This window comes from Balearica regulorum, chromosome 8 (genome assembly GCF_011004875.1).
Source record: "Balearica regulorum gibbericeps isolate bBalReg1 chromosome 8, bBalReg1.pri, whole genome shotgun sequence".
Classification (NCBI taxonomy): Eukaryota; Metazoa; Chordata; class Aves; order Gruiformes; family Gruidae; genus Balearica; species Balearica regulorum.
Genome location: NC_046191.1, coordinates 13620195 through 13647566, shown reverse-complemented (window position 1 = coordinate 13647566; position 27372 = coordinate 13620195). Strand labels below are relative to the sequence as shown.

The window sequence follows — 27372 nt, the reverse complement described above, 5'->3', positions numbered from 1 at the left end:
GGGAACATCAAACTATACAGGCATATGAAACCTGTCTGCTTAACAAGCTTGGTGTCAGTTGCAAAGCAGAATTTGGAAAGAATCTAAGAATAAATTGTAAGACATTGTAAGTGCTGATATCTGCCGTTCTTTCAGGATGTCCAAGCACTGGGAGAAAATTTCTGTCAGTCTTCAAGTACTCCTGCGGAGACAGGCTCGTTCTCAGTGTAGATGGGGCTGACATCCAGCTCACGGTACAGGAATGTGCTCAAAACTGCTTTGAAAGTCTATCTGCAAAGGCAAAGCTATCATGTGTGGCTAAATGTAGCTAGCAGTTGTGCTGTGTATCAGACCAAACAGCAAAAAGAGACAACAAAAATAAAGGATATCCTGTATGGAAGGCTAGACCAAGAAGTAGGGATGGATCTTTGCCACACATCACTATTTTGAGAACTGCGACAATGTTGAGGTTCTAGCATAGAGGTATATCAGTGAAACATTTCAACAGTTGTAGGATCTCAGACTGTTTCTGCAGAAAATAGATGTTTCTCTGCTTACTGGGTGCCAGGGACTTACCTCACTATACAATTTTATTAATATTTCAAAGTCAGCTACATGAGCATTTAGAAGAGCTAGGGCTATTAAAAATACCTGGCAATCAAAAAGCAGGATAAGGCAAGTAATTTACAGTTGGACTTGATCTTAAGGGTCTTTTCCCAACCTAAATGATTCTGTGATTTGATGGTAGCAGGCTATTACAGTATTTAAATTCAAGGCTGAAGCATAGTTTGTCTTATAAGCTAGTCCATTACTTTCCAGAGCCCCTAGCACATGAGAACACATCTGGTTACATGGTGAGTGGTGCTACAATTATACCTGCAGTATCAGCTCATGTGGCAAGGGTGCCTGTAATTCTGAGAGCACAAAAATGCATCTGGTCAGAAGGCACAGCAGGGCCACAGCATAGCTGTGACAAGTTTCATTTCTTTTATTCATAGATGCCAGGATATTTCTGGATTCCCCCCCTACCCCCAGTCTTTCCAGAATGTGTTTTAAGCATTTAGAGCCATAATTTAGATCAGCCTTTTAGCTTCGGCAAAAAAGCGTCCCTCTATTTGTTTACCGTTATCACTGAGTAACATTTGAACCTCTTGACCAACTTGGCAACCCCCCTAAATTTAGCTGGGAGTGAAGATCTCAGAAGTAAAGAGTTTGCAGCTTTCATGAAAGTTGGAGTCCCCTTTTTAAGGACAATTGTAGTTTGAGCCCAACAGTTACCTGGTTTGCTAGCAATCTAGTCAGTGCATGTATAGATTAGAATTGGCCACACCATCCTTGAGTTTGAGATGACCAGAGGGAGGAACATGACGTTTTTCAAAACATTGGAGGTGAGGTGAGGTGTCTGGCAGAACGGGGTTGCATTTAGGACTACAAAGAAGCCAGCCCATAGGATAGCAGTTTTGCTGGTCTGCTTATAGAATAACATGCTTGTCTCCTAGACTGAGTCAAAAGTATTATCAGAAGGAAAATAAGTGGATAAAACATTTTTCAAAAATGTCAATAATTGGAAAAACATCCTTCCTTCTTGCTTTTTTTTTTTTTCTTTGCGGGGGACAGAGGAGGCATTTTGAATTTTGATGAAAAATTGAGAACAAAACCATTTTAAATCTGATACAACACTCAAAATATTTTACAGGAAGCGTTGCATGCCTCAAACTCCCATTTTCTAAACTTTCCGTTTTGGTACTTGCCTTAGTACCTGTGCAACAGCACTTCTAAGCACAACCCATGCAGAATACGTGGTTGTATGTATGTAGTACTGCTCTATCTTGTATGTCAGTGTTTGTGGTTATGATAGCCTTCTGAGGCTTATGTAGCTGATGCTGTAATTTTGCATATAAAAAGTATATTAATTGGTATATTTCAAATGCATGCCCTTGATTGAAAATCATCTGGGATAAGAAATATATTCTATACAGTATTTCATACAATACACACGTTACAGTGTACTACAAAGGGTAGCATCTTTGCAGTCACTGTTCCGAAAGTAAATCAGACAGAGTAGATATTTCCAGTGTAGTCGTCTACAAAAATGAACAGACTGGTTTATCGTTGGGGCTTTTAAGAAAGTAAAGGAGCACTGGTTTTCCTCATCAACTTCCTTTTCATCAGTATCTTAGCAGGGTTATTAAGTACTTGATGACCCCTTACAGTTGCAGCCTACCTGCTCGATATTTTCTGCATATTGCAATAATAACCTCATTAGGAAATAATTTTTTTTTCTATTTATTGGTACAAAATTGGTATAAAACTACATTCTAGCTGTGCTTAAGAGATTAAATACTTTTGGAGTCTGTTCTGCCAGAATAACATTTTTCATACATGCTTACTGTAATCAAGTTAGTGTAATTAATTTTGTAATGAGCTTTTCAAGAACCTGTGTAATTTAATGTATCTCGAAGATGTTAGTCACATGTTTTGGTAATTCTGCACAGGAGATGTTCTTTGGACAACAGCAAAGCTATTCCACCTAGGACAATATAGTGGAGTGGGTAGGTGGGGTGAGAGCGTTGTAGAGCAATGGCCAGTAAATGAGGATAAGTGTGATATTTTGAACTGGTACGTGAAAGTTATTAGTGTAGTCTGGTTTTAGTCTTCTTGGTAAGTTAATTGTGTCAACAGTTACTTTATTGACTGATTAGCAAGTTCAGCAAGGGTAAGACTACTGTCTTTATTCATTTGTATTAACTGACATCACAGTAATTGGTCCTTTTTTTCATTTTTTCTAGTAAGTTAAGATGAAGCAATACTAAGTGGTGTGTTGAAGTGTGGAATGTAGTTTATTGTTCCTAGGGCTTTGGTACCACTTTAGAAAGTTCACATCTTCACCATTGGTTCTGGCCGCATGATCCCGTACTTGTGCTGAGGCACATTGTCCTTTAATATGACCCACAGGAAAAATTTTGACCCATCTGAAAAGGAAAAAATGAAAGGTGATATTTTCATCTCAGACCTATTTGTAGATTCATTTTGTAGTATAGTTCCACAAATATTTGTGTTGACAGAGTTGTCACAAGTATTTGTGGCAGATAATTGAGATGGGTGCTGAGGCGATGTGTATAGATTAGTTGTGACTAGGTAAGATCCCAGATTCTGCCTGTCTACTTCCAGTTATTTCCAGTTCCAGTTTCCCTGTTTCACAGTTGGGATCTTTCTGTATTCTAGCAGTTCTTCAGGATTTCCAGTCTGTCTCTTTCTCCAGTCAGCATCCACTCACTTTGCTAATGTAGCTGCTCTCCTTATGTATCCATTCATGTTTATCATTCCCCTTAGCCTACCTTCATCACAGCTCCACCAGGATTTTTTTCTCAGGCAAGTGCTTCTCTCTGCCAAATACCAATTTCTTGGTCCAAAGCATGGAGGCAGAAAAACTTCTTGAAGAAAAGGTCAGATATGTCTTAAGCAGTAAGAGGGTTAAAAAAAAATAATCCGTATTTGTGTACAGAAATGACTAATTATTTTGACTGAGAATTGAGGGGAGAGGTGACAAGGTGGGAATATCAGTCTGGGGCAGATGCTTCAATGTATGATTTCAGTGCAAACTCTAATATGGCCAAGATATAAAAAACTGAAAGCAGTTTAGGGTTTGTCTGTAAGGAGAAGAAATTTGATAGTACTTTTCTAGAGTTCTTCTGTACAGTTACACTTGTATAATTCATATTTTGTTTTATACGAAGTAACTTTCAACCTTATCTTGTAATGTTTGGTTGGAAAAGGGATGATGCCTCTATCATACCCGTCCTCCCAATAAATTTCCTCATGTAGGTAGCCCAGAAGAGTGAGAAATACAGTGCAGTCAGCCATTTTGCTAACCCGCTGCTGACTGGAAGGGATACAAAGGAACAGATGTGCATTGCTAGTCATTGTCATATAACTTGCTGATTTGACCTTTTTCTTTATTTTGAGGTTTTAGAGAAATAGGGGTCAATGTAAGACAATGATGCAGAGGAGGAGGTTAAGCTTTTGTTTAAGTACCAGATTCAGCTTGCTTACTTGTCTGTTGTTTTTTTTTTTTCCTTAGAAAGAACTAGAAACAATTTTTTCCATAAGAAGATTCTTTCTAAAAAATTTTTCCCCTCTTATGTAAGAATAGGTTTGTCTAGCCTGGTGAACCCATGTATTTTAAGGAAGAAAATGAGCGCATTGAACTATTTGTTCTGGTTCTTTGCAGTTTTAGTTTTTGGTAAAGTGTGTCCCTGCTAGTTTGGAGTGGTACAATTTTTTAAAACTGTTGATAATTTTTTCCTACTATCCTAAGTTTTTCTTTTTTCTCTGTTTTCTTTATTTCATCTTGCTATCCTTATGTGTAAGATAAAGTAAATCGTTGTCCCATTCTGACAAACTGTATTTTGACCATATGTAATATAATCTTACTGTGTCTGAAATCTCAGAGTAATTCCAGACCATGAAGCCTTGTAACATTTACTTATTTTTACTTTTATTGCATTTAAACTTTCATTATAGCTTTAAGCTGCTTGTTGTTATATATTATTTTAAGTAAGATCTTTGTAATGTCTGTTGGTGGAGGTTATTTCTAGCATTTGAAAGTATTACTTATTTTGATGCACTGTAAAATCAGAGAAATACAGTGTTTTCTCCAGAAAACTACTTTCTTGCTAATGTAGTTATGCTAAGCTTGGTATGTGTGGGAAGAGATGCTGGCATACTCTAGATGTGAGAGACTGGTGAATATAATTTGTTAAATGGAATTCATCCCTAATTTAGTAATACCACATTGCTAGCAAGTGATATGCTTTATATGTGGAGATAAACCAAAGGCCTGATAATCTGCTGTCTGTGCAGGTTCTCTTCTGTTCAAAGATGCTCATCTTCTATCTTGGGCAAATACTTCTGCAAGGGATTAGATTATGTTTACGTAAATAGCTTCTGTAGCCTTCATTTTATACAATAAGCTTTCAATTTTAGAAAATGTACGGTTTTAAATAACATGCTACTACTCTGCAGAGAATTTAAGAATTGCTATTTTATACCACAGAGATATACTAGTTTTATTTATTAGTTTAAGTTACCTATGAATATTCTTTTCTTTTGAGATACACACTTAAGCATTACTATGCATGCTTAAAACGTGTAAAGCCTAATTGTTTGTTTCTGTGTAACTGAAATAATGTAGTCTGGAGAGTATAGCTGATAAGAAGAAAGATAATGATGTAATGATCAGGATGTCTCTAGGCAATCAGAACACAAATGCTTATTCAAGATACCTTTGGTGTAATTCTCTGTGGAAAATGCAAAACCAGAAGATGTAATGTCACTGCTCCACCGCCCTCAAAGGGCCATAGCATGAAGCAATACAAGGTCCTGCTAATGATTAAAGATTGTGTGCATGCGTGCTTAGTGATGCAGAAGTTGGTTAAAAAATTATGACATGCTCATAATAGAAGGTAATGACAAACAGGAGATTCATGATAAATGTTATGCTTTTTCTTTGTTAACACACTTTAATGTAGAAGACTGAGTTACAGTTCAGGGTCAGGTCAAACTCAGGTTTTTGTCAACTCTGAGTCTTGAGAGAAGTGGAATTTAGAAAGAGGCGCGAGAAAAGCCAACTTTCATATCTGCACTGAGGTAGACCAGTAGCAAGTTAGTTCCTAGTGGACTGATGTTTCCTAAAATAGTGACCAGTGGCTCAGGGTGGTTTCTGAGAGATTCTGAAAGAAACAGACAATGTTTATGTATTCAGAAATAGGGCAGACTTTGCTATATTCTTATGCAAAAGTCACAGTGATTTTAATAGAGCTATATTAAGTGCATTGTAATAGCAGTCTAGAAAATCATTAGGTCAGTGGAGGCAGGATTTCGAAATTAAAGAAATAGTTTGGGATGAGATATAGAATAATCGAGTGTACATTGTCACAAACCAGCTAAATTATGCACAGTCTTATACTCTCAAATCACACCATATTATTGGCATTGATATAGATTTGTTTCAATTTGTTTTCTTTCCCAGAAAATGTTGTGCTTTTTGGTATTAGAAATATATGTGTAAAAGTGATGCTTCTTCTGAAGTGTTACAGTTGGGGGGGTGTAAAATCTGACACAGACTTTTAAAAGACTAAAATACAGTGTTTTAAAAAAGGAATATATGTTAAGGACTCCCAAGTTCTGATGACAGAAATAAGTATGATCAAAGAGTCTTATGACTGAAATAAAACATTCTGCAATATTCCTTTCAGCCAGAGGCAGGCAAGGTCCCACAGATCTAGAGCAGAATGAAAATGAAACAGGAGAAGGCAATTACATGTGTGTCACATTTTTTCTTGTAAATGATAATCACACCAATAGCAGATAGTGTTTCTGAAGTAATTTTGGGATTTACTGCAGTATGGGACTAGAGAGTGCTACTGCTGTCAGGTCTCCACGGTTGCAGTATCTGCACGCTAGAAAAAGTTCTAGTCTTTATCACCTTGCGGTATTACCATTGAATGTGAATGGAAACTGATTATTAGATGAGACTCAGAACAGCAAGAGAACAGATTATTTCTCTTCATGTAAGATGATTCATCATACTCGAGATAAACTATTCTGTTTTGTAGAGTTGAGTTGTGGAAGGCTATAGCTGTTGTCCATTTTCATTGAATAGTGACATCAAATAACTGTTGGAGACTTTTTCCTGTTGCCAGTCTGTTTCCCTTCCAATACATGATTTTTTTTCTTTAATGTTGCATGTAATGTTAATGTATCCATCTTAAGTACCATATATATATATATATATATATAAAAAGCACTACCACACAGTTGTAATAGAGGCTTTCGCTGCTTTGCTGCTTTCAGGTCCTGCATGGTGATATACCCAATATGTTTTCTTTACTATTCCTTTTCTAGCTTAGGGCCACATTGAGCATACATTTAACTATGTACATGTTTCTTAATTCTTGGGGTTCCTTTGAACAATCAACTTGTACTTGGTTCCCAGATACCCAGTACTGGCTTAGCCCGGTGAAGAAATTAGTTATTCTGCATATTTAGGAAGGAGTTTGCTCATTCTGCTGTTTTTCACTGTTGGTTTCCATCTCTATGTAAATTTGTTTCCACTGTTGCTAGAGGTTTGCTATTTAGTTTTTCTAAATAGAATTCTGGTCAAGTTAAATAAAAATTCTAGCTTTATTATACAGCTATGGTGTGTATCAGGAGAGTTCACCTAAAGCTATGTAAAACTTCAAGAGTTCTCAAATGCTAAAACGCATACCCTGAAACTCCATCTTATGCTGTCATCAAATTCTTGATTGTATGTAAGATATATTGACAATTTCTGTAAGCAGTCAAACTTCAATCTCACTCTGAAGAAGTTCCATACTGATTAATGTATGACTATTCCCTATAAGGTTTCAGCATCAACACTTACTCGCTGACTTCTTACACAGGTCCTTCCCCACAAGAGACAAATTCAGAGTCCCTTTCTTACTTCAAAGCTTTGCCTGTCTGCATTACTTTCTACTTTCACCTATAAATTCTTCATTTTTAGTGGGCTTTGCGAACCAGATCATGTTGTTTCTTAGCTGATTCTTTCTCTGTAGACTTTGAGTCTTTATTGCAATATTGTCTTTCTTAAACGTTGATGTGGTTCCCTGAAGAATGGCTTAGACCTAAAAGCATATTCAGTTTCCCCTGCACTCCTTATTCCAACTCATAAATATATTCTAAAATGAGTGGTGTCCAAAACATTAAATTACTCTTCCATTAAATTTCTCTACCATGGAAGATGTGGTTGTTCTAGGTCAAAAAAGTAATTTTAATTGGTTATAAAATGTAAAGAAATAATAGTTTCTTTTCAAGACAATTTTTCCAACGAAACTTCTGGGAGAAGTTACTTAATTGTTCACTTAGTAAGCTCTTCTGAATGTTGTTTTCTAGTTTTTAAGCAGTAATTAAGTCATTTCAGTGTATCCTGATTAAAGCTTTCTAATTATTTCTCCCCACCCCCCAACTGCTACTAAACAAAAAATCCTGATTAGGTAAAACATTTTTTTCTCCACCTTGGTTTCTCCTCTTGTGATATTTACACATGCTTTTTGCTGTTTCTAAAATGGTCTTGCTCTCCCCAAAGGCAACTTAGGCACAGCAGGGGTTATGTTTTTCCTGCTGTAAGTAAAATAGGGTTGTTTGGGGGAAAGAAAATTAGGGGAGATGAAAGTGTACAAATCTGAGGAAAGACAAACATTACTATTTTCAGCCATTTCTGAAACAACTTAAGTGAATGGGTTTTAGTTGTGGAGTGGTAAAATAATAAAAAATTTTGAGATTAGGCCTCCTTCTGATAGACTCACTGTTATAATTTGTTTCCAGCTTTTTTTTTTTTTTTTATTTTGCCAAAGTTAATGAGCTATGGGATTTATGTTGGGGTATGTTGTTTGGTTTTTGCAATAATCTGTCAAAAATCTCTCTTTACTTTTGGTATCTACATACATGTCTTTCCTGTCAGAGGGATCTATAGGAAAGGCAACAATATAGGTTTAAGTAACTGAGAGTGTACCACAATATTAAACCCAGAAGAAACTACTGGGGGGGGGGACGGGGACAGGAGGACACAGATTGAAGTGACTTGGTATTGGAGCTCCTTATGGAGTTAATCTCTCACTGTTTCTGCTTTTATTCCTGGTATGGCTAAGCAGCAACAGTTCCTTTTTGCTCATTCCTTTCAGTCATTTACCTCTTGCATTTTCAAGTGTTTTTCCTTGCTGCCTTGTTTTTTGTTTTTTCTTTGTCTTTTATTATGGCAGTTCTCTGCTGTTTGTTAAATTAAGAAATTCTACTGAATAATTGAAATCTAATTTGATTTAGTTATCCAGGTAATAGAATTTACGGTACTTTATGTAACATCATTGTAGAAATATCTTTCATTATTGAATTTCACTGTAAGTAGGCATAATTAATCTCTTAGTTGGCTTCGTTTATCTTTTGAATTGTCAAGTCAACGGATAATTCATTTTCTGCGCTTACCAGTAGTCATAAGTAGGTTGAAAGTAAAGAAGACAATTTTCAAAGGCTTTGGATGTATATAATCTAAATATAATAACTGTGTAGAAAGAAAAATGTGGAGAAACCTATCAGCTTATGTTTTACATCATGAAGTTTCTGAATTGTCAATATGAAAATAAGTTCACTTTTATGAAGTGAACAGAATATGATGAAAGATTCAATAATCACTATTCTATAGTGATTTATGGTACCTCCATAGGACTAGATATTCTTAAATTAAATCTGATTCCTGGTATGTTTTTTCAAGTAGTAGCTGTTGGGCATTGGCACTGATGCCCAAACTCTGGAGACAACTGAAAACATTGTGTGGCTTTTGGATCTGTAGATATATTTCTGTCTTTCACTATTTAATTCTACCCCAGCCAAAACCAGCAGAACAAGGTAGTATACATTGTTTTTCTTGGGTGAAGAATAGGTTTAATGTGAACTCTGGAAAGCATTTCACTCCTCTTGTGTAGATGAAGGTTATTCAGGGAGTTGGAGCCAATGTAAGTTTTGAGCTCTGCTCAGTTGATTAAACTTAAATAGAAATAATTGTTTTTCACTGTGTATCTAATTATAAAATATATTTGACAATGCATTTTATAATTCATTAGTTGTAGTAATATCTTTCGCTGCTTGTTTTCTTGTGTCTCCAAATATTTTCTGAGGTTTGAACACCCTAACATGAGACTCTGTTGTGAATTCATTTGCTTGCACATCTTTAGTGCGATACAGTGAATCACTTAAAAACAACCAAGAAAGTTATTTTACATTTGAAACCTAAATTAGCATTTCACATTCTTAATTACTTTATACCATACTGTTCTTTTTGTAGGACATTTGTAAAAATGATAATTGCTTCATAACAAAAGCTGTTACTCTTTATATGTCCTGTTGCATTCTTCTTAATTTTTAATGAAATAATTTAAATGTTTTATTGACGCCTTTGTCTTTTTCTCAACAGTTTTCAAAATCTTGTTAATGTGATGGCATAAACTAGTAAAAAGGCATTTGGATTACATCATTGATATCAGCAATGGTGATTGCTATTATTTGAGTGGCGCAGTGTGAGTCTGCTCTATGAAATGTCAGAAGTTTGTATTTCTTCTAGTTTTGCAATGGTAAGTTTTTTACATTTTGTGCTAAGTAAATAATAACTTTTTAACTTGTTATGTAAGGTGTGTATCATTAGAAAGTAACATACCAGCAAATCAGTAAACATTTCTGTCTTACATACTATTTCTAATATCTGTCAAGTTCAGCAGTAGTTACTTACCAAAGCGTGCATTGGAATTTGGTTTAATTTATTAGTATCCATTTGAATTGTCAGTTACTCATCCTTAACGTGTGCTAGCCTTAATTAGAACAGCCTAGGTGAAATGGAATATCTAATGACTTAAATGGTCTGAATGACCCTGTTTTTCATGTTTGGGTTCAACCCCAAATGAGATCACTCTTCAGAAGGTATTGAGTTTGTGTGTAAAAGGGAAGAATATACAGGCAAGTTTACCCATGTGGAAAATAGGTATAAACAACCATTATAGACATCATGTAGTTACCTGGGTTTTTTCTCTCTTCAACTCAACTACTGATGTTTTGCCCATTTGCTGTTTCTTGTATTATTTATATTTTCTCTGAAGGCAGAGTTTATTGGACATCTCAAACTTGGTCCTGCATCATTACTTTTAAATGGACAGAATCAAAGTTAGTACAATAGCAGGTTTTTACCTATATCTCCAGGAATTCGAACAGTGCACCTTTCCAGGCATTCATGTAAGGCAGTGGGAATAGCTAACAGGCAGGAGGCTTGTAGCAGCACAAATCAACACAGTTTTGAGAACATTTGAAACTTACATTTTGTAATTGCCTTTTCTTCATTACACAAAATGATGTGCTGTCTTATACAGTAGTATTTAGAGCTATACCAGACAATAGTTTTAGTATACATTACTTTCATTAAGAAATACTACTTGCATTATGAATACCTAAACAGACAATATGGTAATTAGTGTTAATTGTCAAACAGAATTGTATTGCTTAAGAGGTATGCTGGTCTTGTCCTGTTCTCTGTTTTCTGCTGTAGGACTGTCTGACACCTAAATAGTAGATTTGCAAGAATTTATGCTCTTTTTTTCTCTCTTTTGCTGAAGATGAAAAAAACATATTAAAACAATTTTTCTCTATTTGTCATTTTCAGCCTTTCTGAATAACATGTAGAAGGTTTGAGTCCATATTTAAAATTTTAAGTCTTCACTTAATGTGTTCACAAATGTGTCTGTTCATTATCATGGATATTATGACACGTTTGTGGTGCTATGTGGTTTAAGACATTGACTTTTAAAAGATGAATAGAAGGATAACACTGAACTGATTTCTATTAAAAATGTTATTCTGAGATTGGGCAAGTTGAGTACTCTGACATTTCACCCTGAAATCTGAAATACAGACACTCTCAAACTGGGTGTTTTAAACTTAGCGTGAAGTCTGAATTTACTTAAATCTTATGTAGGTGATGATTCATCTCACCAACTGTATGAAAAGTTTAAAAATAGAGAAGACTTGGGAAACACCCTTCTAGTACCTCAGAGGAGATTACTGAGAAGATAGAGCCAGGCTTTTTTAGATGTAAATGATGCAAAAATAGAGGAGGCCCTACCTTGGTATAAGAAAAAAATATTTTCATTATAAGGACAATTAAACACTGGCACAGGTTGCCCTGAGAAGTTGTGGAATATCTGTACTTGGAGGTTTTCAAGACCCAGCTGGACAACATCCTGTGTAACTAAACTTGAGTTTAATTTTGATGTTTATTTGAGCAGGAGGTTGAACTAGATTGCCTCCCAAAGTCCTTTCCAACTTGAATGATTTTATGATTCTGATTCAGGCATTTTGTTTTAGTTCATTTTTGCTATTAATGACTGTAACTATTTTTTACTGGTGTGATTTTTATTTTTTTTAATCCCCTGTCAAATTAGAATTGCAATTCTGTTTTGTTATTTGAAAGTGATTTCGTTTTAAGCAACAAGTGACCAAGCAAATACGATTTTAATGGTTTCCTTCTTAGTATGTGAAACTGTGGGATATTAAGAATGTGATTTGACACCTCTCACTTGACCAGACAAACTTAAATAATAATACCAATGCATTATATCATATGTACAATACATAAAAATATTGTGGTTTAGTAAGTGGAGCCTATCTGGAACATTCCAGCCTTACATAAGGCATAAATACAAACAACATTCACGCACGAGTACTAAAGCGAGAACAACTGCAAATACCAAGTCAGCTACTTTGCAGCTTAGATGGAAAACTTTTTTAATTTATTGGCACAGAAAGAACTGGTATTAATACATTGCATAGGCATATTCAGTTTTACATTAGGTACATTCATGACAATATATTCTTCAGATTTGCTATGTCTGTAGGTGTGTGTTAAATATTTTGACTGTTTTGTTTACATCTTTTTGAAGGTTTCCCAATGAGTGGATCATGATGAGCATACTTTAGGGACTTGCCATAGTATGGCTGCTTCTCGATCTACTCGTGTTACAAGATCTACAGTGGGTTTAAATGGTTTGGATGAAAATTTTTGTGGTAGAACATTAAGAAACCGTAGTATTGCTCATCCAGAGGAAGTTTCACCCCATCCTCAGATACGATCAAGGTCACCAAAGAAGAGGCCAGAGTCTGTGCAAACTCAGAAGGGAAGTAACGGTGGAAGAACTACTGATTTGAAACAGCAGAGTGCTCGGGAATCATGGGTGAGCCCTAGAAAGAGAGGGCTGTCTACTTCAGAAAAAGATAATGTTGATAAACAAACTGTGGAAAATTGTGAAAAAAAACAAGCAGAACCTGTCTCACCAGTTTTGAAAAGAATTAAGCGCTGTCTACGTTCAGAGGCACCGAACAGTTCAGAAGAAGACTTGCCTACTAAAACAGAGAAGGAATCATTGGAGCATAAAAGCTTAGTGTCGGACAATGATGCAGTCTCCACAGGGACTAAGCGAGCTTGTCGATGTCTTATATTGGATGATTGTGACAAAAGGGAAGTTAAAAAGGTGAATGTTTGTGCAGAAGGATTTAATAATTCTGCAATAGTTGATGAAATTGCAGGCTATCAGACTGTCAATGGAGTTGGTGAGAGAGACTCAAATTCTCTTAACTGTGATGACTGTCAGCTTGATGGGAACACTAAGCAAAACAGTGCTGGTTCCTGTATGCCCAAGGACAAAACAGTAGCAGAAAACGGAAACTCATTTGCCCATTCTTCATTGTTGCTTAATAGCAGCAAGGAGGACAGTGTTGTAGACCATTATGTGCCTTGCACAAACTCTCAAGAACAGGTAAAGTTAGAGGACCACAAAATAATAAATGACTGCTTGCCTGAGGAGCATGCTAATCAGGCAGATGAGCCAGCTACAGGGTCCTTTTCTGAAATCCAGTCATCTTTGTTAAGGGATTCAGAGGAGGAGGTAGACGTTGTAGGAGATAGTAGTGCCTCTAAGGAACAGTGTGCTGAAAACACCAGTAGCAGCCCGAATGCTCATCATGACAGTGCATCAATCTCAGGTGAACCTGAACCACATTCATCAGTGCTGGACTGTGTTTCAACTCAAATGACATCTATGTCGGAACTTCAAGAACACAGATATACATTGAGAACTTCACCACGAAGGGCTGCCCCTGCCAGAAGTAGCCCTACTAAAAATAACTCTCCTTGTAGAGAAAACGGACAGGTTGAGGAAAATAATCTTAGTCCCGTTGAAAAGAATGTACCTGTAGGTATTAATAATATCAATGGATCTCCCAAAAAGTCTGAAGAAATTAAACAGGATGAAAAAGAGAGAAATTGTAATACAGGAGATCGTGGGAGTGATGGACTAAGAAAGCCACTTTCTGAGGCTAGGCTTGTTGCTGGATATGTACCATCTGCCAAAGAAAGTGCCAACATCCACACTGCAGAGGATGATGAGGAAGAGCCTGATGTATATTACTTTGAATCAGATCATGTGGCATTGAAACACAACAAAGAGTATGTGTAACTATGGTAACCATGAATTCTGCTTTTGTTTCTTACCAAAAAAATATAAATTAATACGTATTTAAAGTACTTTCATAAAAATTTAAGTGCTTTATAATTTTCATACTCTTTAGTCTTCATTTTTCTTCCTTGTTTCTACCCCAAGCAAAATTAAACTCTAATTAATATGCAGTATGGTACAGCAATGTGGTTTATACATTTCTAGCAGTATGAATTCTTTAGCCAGAAATTGTTGGGTTTTTTTTAAAACACATCTGTTATCTCTTTTCTCTAAAAAAACTAGCTGGAAACAAATCCAAAGGAATTATAACCCTTAATTAGAGTTCCGTTACTTATCAGCATATCCAGTAGGCACAGCACATACAGCTTATGAAATGATCATTCTGTTGTACATAGAATTTAAGGTTAGATACCTATTTTAGAGTGTCATGGGAAATATTTAACATTATTGTGTTAAGGAAGATAAATTGATCAAATGCAGTGATTTGAGAACTTTCTCCAAAGTAAATTATGTCTACATTGCCATTTATATTCATTAAATGTAAATATATACATGTTCTAATATTAGCAAAGAGCACTGAAGCACTAACTTGTTTCTATATTTATCACCTGAACGTCTGTAAGTAGAACTGTGGTTATCACACATTTGTGCTAACTGTGAAAGAGATTCTTGAAACAAAAGGGCAATTTTCTCAGTGAAGAAAGTTTACGTGGAAAAAATTTGTCTTCATTGATTGGGCCACAGTTCTTACTGGACAGTCTTTGTAACCCTGTTTTGACTTCTGTGTTTTGCTCTTTAATAGATGTTCTACATTTTGTTGTGAGTACTGAAAGGCCAAATGCAGATGATTTTCAGTTTGCTTCATATGAGGAGTCAAACCACTTCTAGTCATTTCTGTAAATAATCACAGCACAATTGTTATTAATAGTGGGCACAAGGCACGGATGATTGTTTAATCCAGCAGAAGTTTGACTGGGTTTGGTTTTTTTTTTTTGGTCCTAGAGTTGCATTATTTTTATAACAAAATTTTGTTCAATATTGGATATGAATAAATTATTTTAATCAGAGAAAATTGTGAATTAGACCATGGTTTGGACAAACTATGATTTCAAAATAATGATCAAATATCTGCAGTTTCAGCCATCAGCCCAAAATGTATGGACACTTTTCCTGGTAGATAGAGAGAAGATTGCTGTTTCCTAAATTATAAATCGGAAATAATGGACTGTTGTCTTTGGACCTTTTTTTGGATGTTTTTGTATCTGTATGTAGGATGACTTTACTAGTTATGTTAGTACAAAGATATATTATTTATTCCTTTATTTATTAGGAAAAAATTACTAGGATCATACCAGATTTTTGGATGTAACCTCAATTTTTACTTCTTTCAAATTAAACATGTCTGAAATGCGGTTTTTAAAAATCAAAATCTGCAACTGGATGTAAGTGCTGTAAAAATAAAAGTAATTTTTTTCTATTCTTACAATTAAAGACAGATCTAAATTGTTCTTGAAAAATTTCAGCAACGTGCCCTAGAATGCCTGTTAGCTTTGGAACAAACACAGTTACTCTGATGATACGACAGGTTGTTCAGACTGGCAGCCTGTTTGCGAGAGCTTGTTGAGGAGCTTTTGAAATTGCAGTAAGACTTGGTAGCTTGCTGCTAAGTTGCTACCCAAATGCAGAATTCCAAAAGAAGTTGCTGTTATATTTATCCTATTTCATGTTTTACTGAATTTTTTTTGTGGCAACAAAAGTCAAAGCTAGAATTCTCTTCTAGATCAAGGAAGAAAAAATTCTGCTTTCAGAAGGGAAGGATGCTACTGAAGATAGTGTTAGCTGGATTTTTTTTTTTTTCCCTTTAAAAAAATGTTGATATAATTGGAAAATTATGGGCAGTCTTTGTTGTTGGTGTTTATATTTGCAAGATAATACATCTAGTATTCTGATGGTTCCTCGTGGTAATAGGATCCTTCTAAAATACTTTGTATCTTAATATTTGAGTGCAATTGTCCTTTATCTGGAACTTCTTAGTTCAAGAGAGAACCAAATACAGTGCACTACATCCTTTTTCAAGTTTTAAAAATAGTTCATTACTCCTAATTCATGTGTTACAGTTCTTGAATAGTGTCTTAATTATACCCTTGTTTAATCTCATTTGGTGCTTATTTTCTAAAACGTTAAACTAAAAAAAAAAAAAAAAAGATTTTAGCGGAAATGTTTTCCCCTGTTAGTGAGATGTAAAGAATTCCAGGGTTCCCATTCTGTCAGGTGAAGGCTGTTCGCTTTGCCTGTGATATTTCTGGCTAAGCAAAGTATGCTGGTCTTCTGCTCATCAGATCTTCAAATGGTACACAGCTTTGTTTTTCTGTCCTTCATCAGTTTGTGATTAAACTTGTCTTTATAGATTAATTTTTCTCTGGTTTATATTCTCTTTTAAAAGCAAATTCAGAGTGACACTAGGATCATGGCTAGGTTGAGGAGGCAGGTTTCTCCAAGAAGGCATTGATATCATTCTTTGGATGTTCCACAGTGGAAAAAAAGCTATATTCCTCTGTGTTGTAGAAGCAATTTCGTATGTATGTAAACTTACATTGTTTCTTGTTATATTACATAGCTTGATGATACACACATTCATACAGCTGACTTTCACTCTCGAAGAAGTTATTGTAACATTGATAAAATATAAATATACCAAAACCTTCAACAGCTGTTGGTAAGACTTGCTATAAGAAAAACAACTAAATGTATATTGTGGTATTTTTAGATGAATTTTTTGCTTTTTGAATGTTGTCATGTTTAAACAACATTCATATATATTAATATTTCTGGGAAAACTGGATGATATAATGGGAAAAATCATCACAGAAAGCAAATTATGGAATATTATTATTCAGAGAGAAGGCTGAAATGATTGAAGTTCCACAACCTCTTTAATAAAATAGATCCCTCCTACAAAGACAAATCCAAGATATCTGAACAGAAATTTTATCACAACATGGACGTTCGTGTAGATAATAACAGACTGATCTAGGGGGTTGTATAGTTGTAAAGTATTGTTATGGTTAATTTTTCTGTTATTACACACACAGTTTGAATTTTTGTGTATTATGATTCCTCTCAGAAAAATTTGGGTTGATGCATATTTGAGAATTTTGGTTATATGTTCTAGCTCACAAACTTTTGCCTTTTCTCTTGAGATATTTTCATCAAAACTGAGCTTGTTGATTTAAATCTTTTTACACTGCTTAATTTTACATGCTGTGCCTAGTGGTTTGCATATGACTTTCCTCAGGAGTTTTTCTCATCTCTTTGCTGTATCTTTTTACGGTTTAATTCTTTCTTACAGTGCAGTAGCTTACTTTAATTTTGTATCTTAAGCCATATTTTATTCTCTGTATATTTTTCCCTTTGCCCAATGTTTCATTTAGTGCCCTTTTCTTCTTCTTTTTTTCTTCTTTCTCTCTATGTACTCTCTTTGGAGATTTGCAACGTTTGGCAGGTATTAGGTTGCACGAGGGAAAATTTTTGTTTAACACTTTACTCTGATTTCTAGATGAAAATGTAGTTGAGGAATTGGGTTTTCATGTGCATATAATACAGTGTATTTCTAGGATCCTGTAAATTGTGATTAGCTTTATAGGGACCACTTAGGCCTGTAGGCAAGCCCTCTGAGATACAAGAATTATGCACGAGCACTTGCCTATAGGTATTCAGTTGCAAGAGTTAGGACCTTGCGTTTATTCAGTAAATAGATCTTTTCATGTATCTTTGGTTTCATTTATTACTTTATAATATTTAAAATCATATTAGCCTTACTAACATTTAAACCAAAGACAGATTAAAATGAAATACTTTAATACATCTCTTAAAACTCAGTCTTGTGAATTCTTACCTGCTATGGGTTGTAGTGTTGCAGAGGCCTTGGAAAGACTGTGTCATGTAGGATCATACAATCTGATTTAATATTTAATGACAATTCATAATAACACTGTTAATGTCTTTGGATGCACTTTTAATATTATATGAATGTGAGAAAGAAAAGTATCTGTGGCATTTTCTGTGGTACAGGGTTTGTATTTTACTCAGTCACAAATGTTTCTGCCTAATGAATGCCATTAAAATCCAGTTCTCTATAAAAAAGTTCATGTGTACTGGACTTGTTAGAATAGAGTCTGGTGTACCTTGCCATACCAATTGTTTGAGAACTGCCATAAACAGAATCTTCTTAAAGTGTCACTCTAACCCAATCCTGCAGCAGTCTTTTTCAGTGAGGTAAACTTCTAATTTTACCTGCACCGTGTTTTTTCCTTAGCTGGATGACATTTAGTATTAAAAATTAAACTACTTTTCATTAACATTTTAAGATAAATTCTCCATGTCTATCTTCATATATATTGGGCAAGAATAAAAATGGTTACATCAGTTTGGTAATTTATCCCCATATATTCAGATATATCTCTCAGAATTGTCATATTTATCACACAGTATGGATTTATTTTAATGTACAGACAAGTCAGATAATCTAACATTCCTTTGTAGTGATGTCATGTAGCTATAAGTAGCTAGTACTATACAATAAATTATCCTCCTATATTATTTTTAAAGAACACATTCCTCTCATTTTCCTACCATAGAGACTGTGGTTGTTACATTGTTTCATCTTAAGGAATAAAAGGAATTGGTATAACTCAAATAAATCAAGTTACTTTTTGTAGTAGCAGTTTTAATTCATACTGGGGTCAACAATGTTACAAAATGGTAACTGCTTTGTAACAATGTAACCTCGGAGTATAGCATGTATCCTCAGCATAGAAGAATTGCTGAAGTATACATTTTTAGCATTGAAGAGTAATAGAAGTTAATTTTTTTAGAAAGTGCATATATTCTATATATACTAGATTACAACATGTTTGTTTCCATCCTTTGTGCCACACAAAAGTGGTGTAGCATACAGTGATTTTTTTAAACTATTAATGTAAAACTTAAACGTATGGAAAATTGGTACTTTTTTCAGCGATAGATTTTCAGAGGTAGATTGGCCTGTGTTCTTAGTAAGTAACAAAAAATTAAATCAGTTTTAAGTAAAAATATCATTTCTTGTAGAAGTTGAATGCTGCAACTAGTTTATCTGCAAAATAATAATGGCAATCAAGTAGAAACTTCTAATATGAGTTTCTGATTAACTGCAGTTTGGTGTTGCAGATAATTGTGTTATTAAAACATGTTGTGATAGTGTAATGGGCATACAACTACATTTATTAATTAAATCCTCGATATATTTTACCCCAGCTTAAAATATTAAGTATTTTGAGAACTGTTTACTGTGAGCATTATTATTTTATTATGTTTTATAAGATCATTTCTATTTATAAATACTTCTTAATGGAAAAGTTATAAGTGATGCAAAATTATTGCAGGACTAAAGATTAAGGTTTAGTTCCAAGTATTTTTATTATCATGGAATCATGTTTTATAATTACATAAACTATTCCATAAATAATAGAGTTCTTAATTTGCAAGAAATACTGCCTTGGGCATGTGCTGCATCTGCTTTTCTCTCTCTAGTAGTAGGCTTACTCTAGGAGCCATTAAATGTCAAGTACATTTGTCAAATTCATTTTTCTTACTCTGAACATAGTTATCTTGCTGTCAGCCGCAGCACAATCCTAGTGAACAGCACCATCAAACACAGCGCAGTCCTCATTTAAATAATGCATCCTGTGGAAAACAAAGCTTGATTTCTTTTGGATTTGTGTCCTTTGCTCCCTGAATTGTCTTCTCTCCTGATTTGCCTGATACCTCCTTTTCTTTTTTTCTGCCTTCGCTCTTGCCTCCAAGAGTCCTCTGTTGCAGCATCTTGCCCTAGAAGAGGGAGCGTGAGCTCTCCTGCATAGAGCTGCTTCCCTGCTGGCTGGCTTTGCACTGTGTGTGGCTGTGTGTACTGATGGATTCACCACAGAATGCGAAGAGTAATGGTTGAATTCTGCTTGCCTTTCTCTTGTGGAGACAGTAGTTATGGTCTCTCCCCCTTCTCAAACTGCCAGGCTTTAGAGAACATACAGGAACTCAACTTGTCTTTCCAACGTCTTTGATCAACATAGATCAAAAATCTTGCGGGGAAAAATGCACAAATTTAAAAAAAAAAACCAAACACAAACTTACTATTTTAATACAGAAAAAGGTAGAAACTTTTTTCCCTGCCTGTTCATTTGGAAATGCTTACTATTTCTAAGGATCCTCATTAGGAAATTCATTTAAACTGGAAAATTAAGCATTAGTAAATAATAAAAATGGTTTTGAGGTGTAGGAAATATCAGTTGAAAAAAATCAAATATTGAAGTAAATTCTTGGTCCTGATTTCAAAAAAGAGAGACAAAAATCAAGAAAAGTTGGGGTAGCAATGTATTCACCCAGCACAGCTGTGTGGAGAATAAGACTCTGGCTATGTTTTTGGCTAGGCACACAAGGGACACTTATCAAAAGCAGAAGTGCTAAAATGTGGTTATACCAGTGTAATGTATGTCTGATGGGACAAAGAACGAATTGTATTAACATCATTGCCTACTTTGTAGGTATGTGCAAGTATTTCACTAAAACATTGGCAAGCAGAATGATGCCACCAAGAAAACAAGAACATTCTGGCATATGTTGTGAGAATGTGGGTATCTTTTCAGTTTTAACTAACCCGGCTTAAAAGACAACTCCATTACCAATCTTAAGTATTTGTTCTGGTCTTACATGAAGTTTTGACAGCATCTCCATCATGAACTACAAAACTGAGTGGCAGGATCTTTTAGAAAGGAATTGTACAAGCATTACGTATTAATGCTTGTTTTAGTCTCAGCAATAAGTTCTAGTCAAGATAGGTGTTTCTTTGGTACTAGAAAGTACTTACATGGTATTTTGAGAGGGGTTGAAAGATCCTACTTTTTAATTTCCTTTAAGTTTTGTTCTTGGTAGGAATAGTCAGATGATTTTTAATTTTTCATTACTGCATGTCTTTATTTTGCTTTGCACAGTTCAAGGTGATGATGTGCTGCTGTTTTGAATAACAACATTTGAAGGTTTTGTGCTTCCTTAAGCCAAGGACCAACTGTAACACTAATAAAAATATACATTTTACTTATTTTCTTCCTTATTTCTAACTTTTCTTCCCCTTCTTTACCCAAAAAAGATTGAGTGAATAATTATTTGTATTGCCATTAGAACATTCAGTTTCTCATGGTTGCATATCATGTTCTTGTATCTAGTTACAGTCTTCAGATATTACTGTGACAGCCTACTTGATGGACTATGTTAATTTGTTCCTCCAGCACAAATATACACCTGAATAATTCTTCCTTGGGTTTTAGTGAAAACCTGCATAAACTGATGCAGAGTGAGTTGAAGGAGTTCCGTAATCAGTGTGGTCAACTTTCTCAGATTTTTTTGTTCAGAGGATTTCTGTACAGTTGATTTCATGGTAACAGTTTGCTCCTGTGTTGTCTGTGGAAGAGAGCCCCTTCTGAATGGCTGCTATCCCCAACATCTTTTTAGAGAAGAACATCTAAGTGGAGATACTAGAGGAATCTGTGTGGTATTTTTTTCTCAGTAAAGGAATTGGGACCATTCTCATCAGAGGTGATGGGAAGGGAGGAGAAAGAGTTGGGGGGTACAGTCAGTCTGCCTTTCTGTGCCTCTTGTGAGAAAAACAATTGTACTCCCTTTTCCTCATGTCACTCCAAGCCTTGAAAATAGAGGAATGGCAGGGACCTGTATCTTTTTCCCTTCTAAAGGTCACTGTCCTGCAGGCAAATACTTTAGAAAGTGCTGTTAAAGGAAGATCAAAAGGCTAGATTAAAATATAACTTAAAATATTAACTGAAGGAGGACTGATGGATGATGTTTTAACCTTTCATATTGACAAGACTGAAACAAGTTATACATTTGTTTAGAGGCACAGAGACCTAATTGCTACTAAAAGTTTTGAAAACTTAATGGAAGTGTGGATATTTGGTAAAGGTGCTTTTGCATAGCTAATATTGAATCCAGCTGAGTGTGGTGGACAACTCTTGACAAGAATGAAGCCTATAGAAATATATGAGTGGGCGTTCTGTTTCTGGGGCAGAGTTAAGGATTTAAGAAAGAGAACACCATAGCAAGATCATAACCAATAAAATATTGTGCAGATGCTTGAAATACAAAGTCTGGAACTGTGAAAGTTAGGATTGTGAAATTAGAGTGGAAAATGTCTCTTTTGCATCCAGGTAAAGACTGCAGTAGGGTTTTCTAGTTTGGTTTCAGGTTTGTTGGAGGTTTTTTTAAATGTCCTTTTTTAAAAAAAAAAAGAAGTGCTTTTTGGCTTAGTTCTGTTTTGTTTTAAATAGGTGTATATTACAGCCTGAGGCTGGCATTCAGAAATTGTGATTTATTTTTTTTTTCCTGTTACTGGCATGGTAGACTTGGAGAAGCCACTTAATGTATGGTTTAGTTGTTTCATGTATAAAATGGAGTTGCAGTTTCATTGTTTACTTATCTCAGAAATATTTTAAAATGTCTGAAGTATGAATATTAAGTATGGATAAAGTACAGTAAATTACAGTATGTGTAAAGAGGTGAAGGTAGAGTGGGAAACAATTTCATAATGAGTTGCAGAATTGGCTCCAAGTAGATTACCTTGGTCATAGTATCTAAGCATCGGGTAAGTAAAAACCTACCATATGCTGCTTTCTTCAGGCAAAGATGCTTTTATAAATCCTGACTGGAGTTGATATATGCCCTTATTGATTATGCCCTTAAACTCTTCTGTTTCTGAAGGGAGATCAAAGAAGGGCCACTCCTCATCAGTCTCTTCTGCTTCCTTGTTGCTGTCATGTGCGTTCTACAAGTCTAGCACTGAGCTCCAGCGCTCTTCCCTAGTGCATTAACAGATTTTTTTAAAATCTCAGATGCACATCAGAATACTTTGTGAGAAACTAGTGTCAAAATTGCTGTATCGTGAGACTGGCAAAGATATCAGGCCAAGCTTAAAAGCTGGGAGCATTATCTGATATTTCTGAACTGAAACAAACAAACAAAACCCCAAACCAAAGCACACACTTCTTTGAAATGAGAAGGTTCTGTTGGATATGACGTAAGGATTTCTCCAGGAAGCCAGTCTCTTACTACAGCTGCCTTGGGTTAACTTGGAAATTCTAAGTGCAATTGATGTTTCCCTTTTCTTACAGTAATTTTCAGTCTTATAATATAATGTGTTTAATATCCAATACTTTTCTTAGCTTAGCATCTAATAAAGGATTTTTTTTTCTGAATTGCTGCTAGTAGACCAAAACCCAGAGTGATAAATGACTAGGTATAGGAGAGCAGGTTTTAAGCTGTACTTTGCTAGAGTGGCAGTAGATGGCAATAAAACAAAGATTTGCTCAAATCCTCCCGATTACTGATACATAGCGATTTTGTGTCACAGCTCTTGGAAATACAAAAAACAAGTTGCTATAGATATTTTTCTACATCTATTTTAGCCATGTTTTGTTATGAGAAGGGCATACACCTTCATTTAAAAGAAAACCTACCACAAGAAATGATCAGTGTTTCTAATACAAAAAGTAAATTATGGCACACACATTTTTATGTTGTCATCCTCAGTGATTACTGTACTTTTTATCTATTGTGAACTATAGTCACACAACTGTAGAAGTGCAGTTAGTTTGGGATTGGAAGGTGATCATTAGCTGCACAGCATTTTACCAGTCGAGAGGATAAGTCACTTCTTTTTAATCAGGCATCAAAGTGCATGTCCTTGCAAGTTACTAAATGATGTTTGTAAGGCATGTATAGTTGACAAAGTAACTTTTTTTTATTTCAAGTAATTTCTGTGAGCATCCAGATGATAAATTACAGGGAACTCTGTGTGCTGATGTTGTTATATAAATTATAATTTGTATATTGTAATTTATATAATAATTTACAAATAGTTTCTTGCTACAGTTTTCCATTGTTAATAAATGTCACATTTGTCATCTGCTAGCTTTATAAAACTATTTTATATATTGTCAGCTTTTAAAAAAATACTGAATAGAGATGCATTGATGATCTAACAATGAGAAATATTTAAATAAGGGGAAAAAATCATTGTGAGAAAATGCAAGTGTTTTAAATCCATATATGGTTCATGGTAAAAGCGAGTAATGTGTCTGCAAGATTATCTGAATACAATGTAAAACTTTGAGGCAGTCAAAGTTGCATGAGTTTATATATTAGTAAATGTGAGAATATTCATTATATTCAGAGGTGATTATGTAAGGTTGAAAAAGATGAAATAAGGACTAAACTTTGGACTGGCAAGGACCTCCTTCCATTTATTTTCATTTGAGGGGAGAGTAGTAATACTGCTGTTTCTAAGTCTCTAGCTTAAAAGGTGAGGAAATGCATTGTAATTATGGGTTAATATTAGATAAGGCAAGTCCAACAACTGGTACATTGTAGTGTTTTGATATACCTCTTGCTAATTTCAAGTTTGTGTGTAAGTTTACTTTGGATAAAGATACTTAAGATGAAAATTCTTCTTTGTTTTATGGATAAGACCAGCGGCAGAGAAATTTCTCATGTGTTCTTAAATGTTTGAGCATTAAGACTTTGTAGGGGGCTTGTTTTTAGAGGAGGCTTGACATTTTTGTGGTGTTTCGTGAATGTTACCAACAGCCACTTTTACGTCTGCCCCTTACATTGTTCAACAGGACAAAGCTGATGCTTCACATTTATTACTGCAATTTAACTGAAAAGCTTCACTTATTTTATTCCATCCACTAATTTGAATTAGCTACCTAAAAGTTAAAATCTTCATTTTGTCGTATCAAGTTTCTCGCATCACTCTTTCACTTAAGGTTTAAAGTACAGTACAGTCTTTTCTGTATGAGAATGTATTGAAATGAATTTATTTAAAAATGCTGAATGATATGGCCTCTTGTCCAGGCTAGTGTTAAGTCATGTAGTATAAAAAATAAGAGTAAACTTAAGAAATGTGCTATTCTTAAGTCAAATTGACTCCAAATGTATATAGTGCTTTCTAAAGGTCGTTGTTGGTTCCTGATGCAAAGAAAACCTGTGATGTTACTCTGTGTACTTCGATCTGGAAATGTAAATAGTGTTATCACAGGATGGAAGGAATGGGGCAAAGAAACCATCTTGAAAGTAGATCTCAGAAAACTGGATCAAATGGAAATTAAGTCTCATTAAGTTAGTAGCTACGCTATTTTCAACCTTTATAATATACAAGAGAGGAGGCTGCTGTCTCCCTAATCACTGTTAAAACAAAGTTCATGGAAATGAATACTGTAATAACTAATTGCTTATGGCAGGACTTCCAGAATTATGGCTCTGCTATGTGATAATTATTTAATGGAGCAATCCAAAAGAGTGGAAGTTATCACTGCGGCAGAACAACTGAATCAGCAGGAATCCCTGCTGATCAGTGTCAATCTCTAAGAAGTGGCTTTCCTTTTTAAAATATTAGTCCCTCAAAAACCCATTTTAATCAAGGTTTTTCAGCATAGAGATACTGAAATTGTTTCTATAGTATACTGAATTATTCAGGTGTTCATCTGGAAGATTCCTGGCACTTAACATGATTTAAGAAGTTACGACAGTGTTTCAATACTGAGATTGTGGAAAACACAGAATTACATTCTGTAGAATGAAAGTTTTACTACAAAGAAAACTGCTTTGGGTTTTGTATGTGCTAACAATTTAGTAATTAGAACTGAGAAAAGTGTAACTTCAGTTGGTGTAGGGGATCTGACTGACTGTGAGTTTGCTCCAATTATGCATTTTTAGTTGTATGTTTTGTTTTGGCAGAGGATGTGAGATAACTTTCCTTGGTAATTCCTCAGATCTTTCAGAGAAAATTATGTAACTGGAGCTAGATAATTTAGAGATTGTTGCTCTTTGATTGCCTCATTGAAGGATGGAGCCAGTTTTGCAGCGGACTAGTGAGCAAGGATCCAGTTACTTTCTCTTTACCTTCATTAGGCTTTTTCAGTTTTGGAGAACATTAGCACAAGTGCAGGAGGTAGTGTAAATCATAATTGTTGCACTTATTTACAACGAACTTTGGAAGATGGATAGTAAAATTGTTAGCCGCATTTTTTTTAATTTTTTTTTTAAAAAGTCTTGGAAATTATGTGCACACTGTCTGTCACTTAATGCAGCAGAAGTATTATGTGTGTGTTTGAGACTAAGCCGCCAGAACAGACAGAGAAAAGACTTTGAGAAAGTGCTCAACATGTGCATTGTTATTTGGCTTACTGCTTTTTCAGAGCAATACTTGACTTCAGTTCTCCAGCCCAATGTGACTATAATAAAAGCCTGTACAAACCTGTGAAAACAGTAGTGGTTCAAAACTTAAAAGAGCTTATACAGACTTATTACAATACGCTTGGTTAAAAAGTCTTGTTGGAATTTAAAAGGAGGTGCAGCAGTTTAGAGATAATGTATTACTGCAGCAAATGGGAAGTACCGGAATATGGAATATGCAAACTATGTATTTCAGTATTAGTATTTTCAATTTTTTCTTGGCAAAGACAGACCCCAAAAAGCACATTTTCATGCATTTCAGTACTTCTGATACTCACTTGATAACATTGCACTCTTATTTCTGGGCTTCAGCATATATTCAGTCATAAAATCTGAATATAGTAGTTAAAGTAAATAGCTCCAAGTTAATACATTTCTTTAGCAGAGGTACAAAAATTGCCAGGAAATCTTTTTGTCTGAACAGTTTGCTGAAAACCCCCTTTTTCTCTCTTGAATTATTTCATGATAATAGTGCTTTATAGCTACAGATCAACATCACATGACATGATTTTGAATGATTGTGACATTCTTGTAATATTTTCTATATTTCCATGAAGACTGGAGGTAGTGTTTCTGAATCATTTATCTTCAAGTCTGTGATCACTTCAGTGAGGTCACATGAATATTTTAGTGAGGGAAATAATCGGAGTTTAATATTCTTGTTTTGTTTGCTATTTCTCCCCAAATGTAATTTCTTCTCTTTCCATTCAGACTTAATTATTTAAGGCCACCTCATTAAGATGATTTCTTCCCCCACTTTACACATGTGAATCATAGTTAAATTAGCACTTCATCTAATTGCCAACATTTGGTTGCTTTTTTTCTTCTATATATGTAAATTTTTAAAATGAAGTTATTATTTTCTTTCAATTTCATTTGGAAAAGCAATCACTTAAATGCAATTTGAATAAATGAGGTAAAACGGCTCAAGAAAAGAAAGTCAGGTATTTATTTAACATCATCTTAGATGCAA

The 27372-nt window shown here is 34.8% G+C and overlaps 1 protein-coding gene across 4 annotated transcripts in view; it reads left to right on the top strand.

Annotated features, from left to right (window-relative positions):
- ZZZ3 (zinc finger ZZ-type containing 3) overlaps nucleotides 1-27372 on the top strand; it is a 62883-nt gene that overhangs the window by 16078 nt on the left and 19433 nt on the right. For all 4 annotated transcript variants that reach the window (XM_075759689.1, XM_075759693.1, XM_075759690.1 and 1 more), the window contains exons 2-3: nucleotides 9986-10142; nucleotides 12495-14056. In XM_075759689.1, coding sequence (XP_075615804.1) covers nucleotides 12546-14056 — 1511 coding nt within the window. In that variant the 5' untranslated portion in view covers nucleotides 9986-10142; nucleotides 12495-12545. The remainder of the gene's footprint in view (nucleotides 1-9985; nucleotides 10143-12494; nucleotides 14057-27372) is intronic.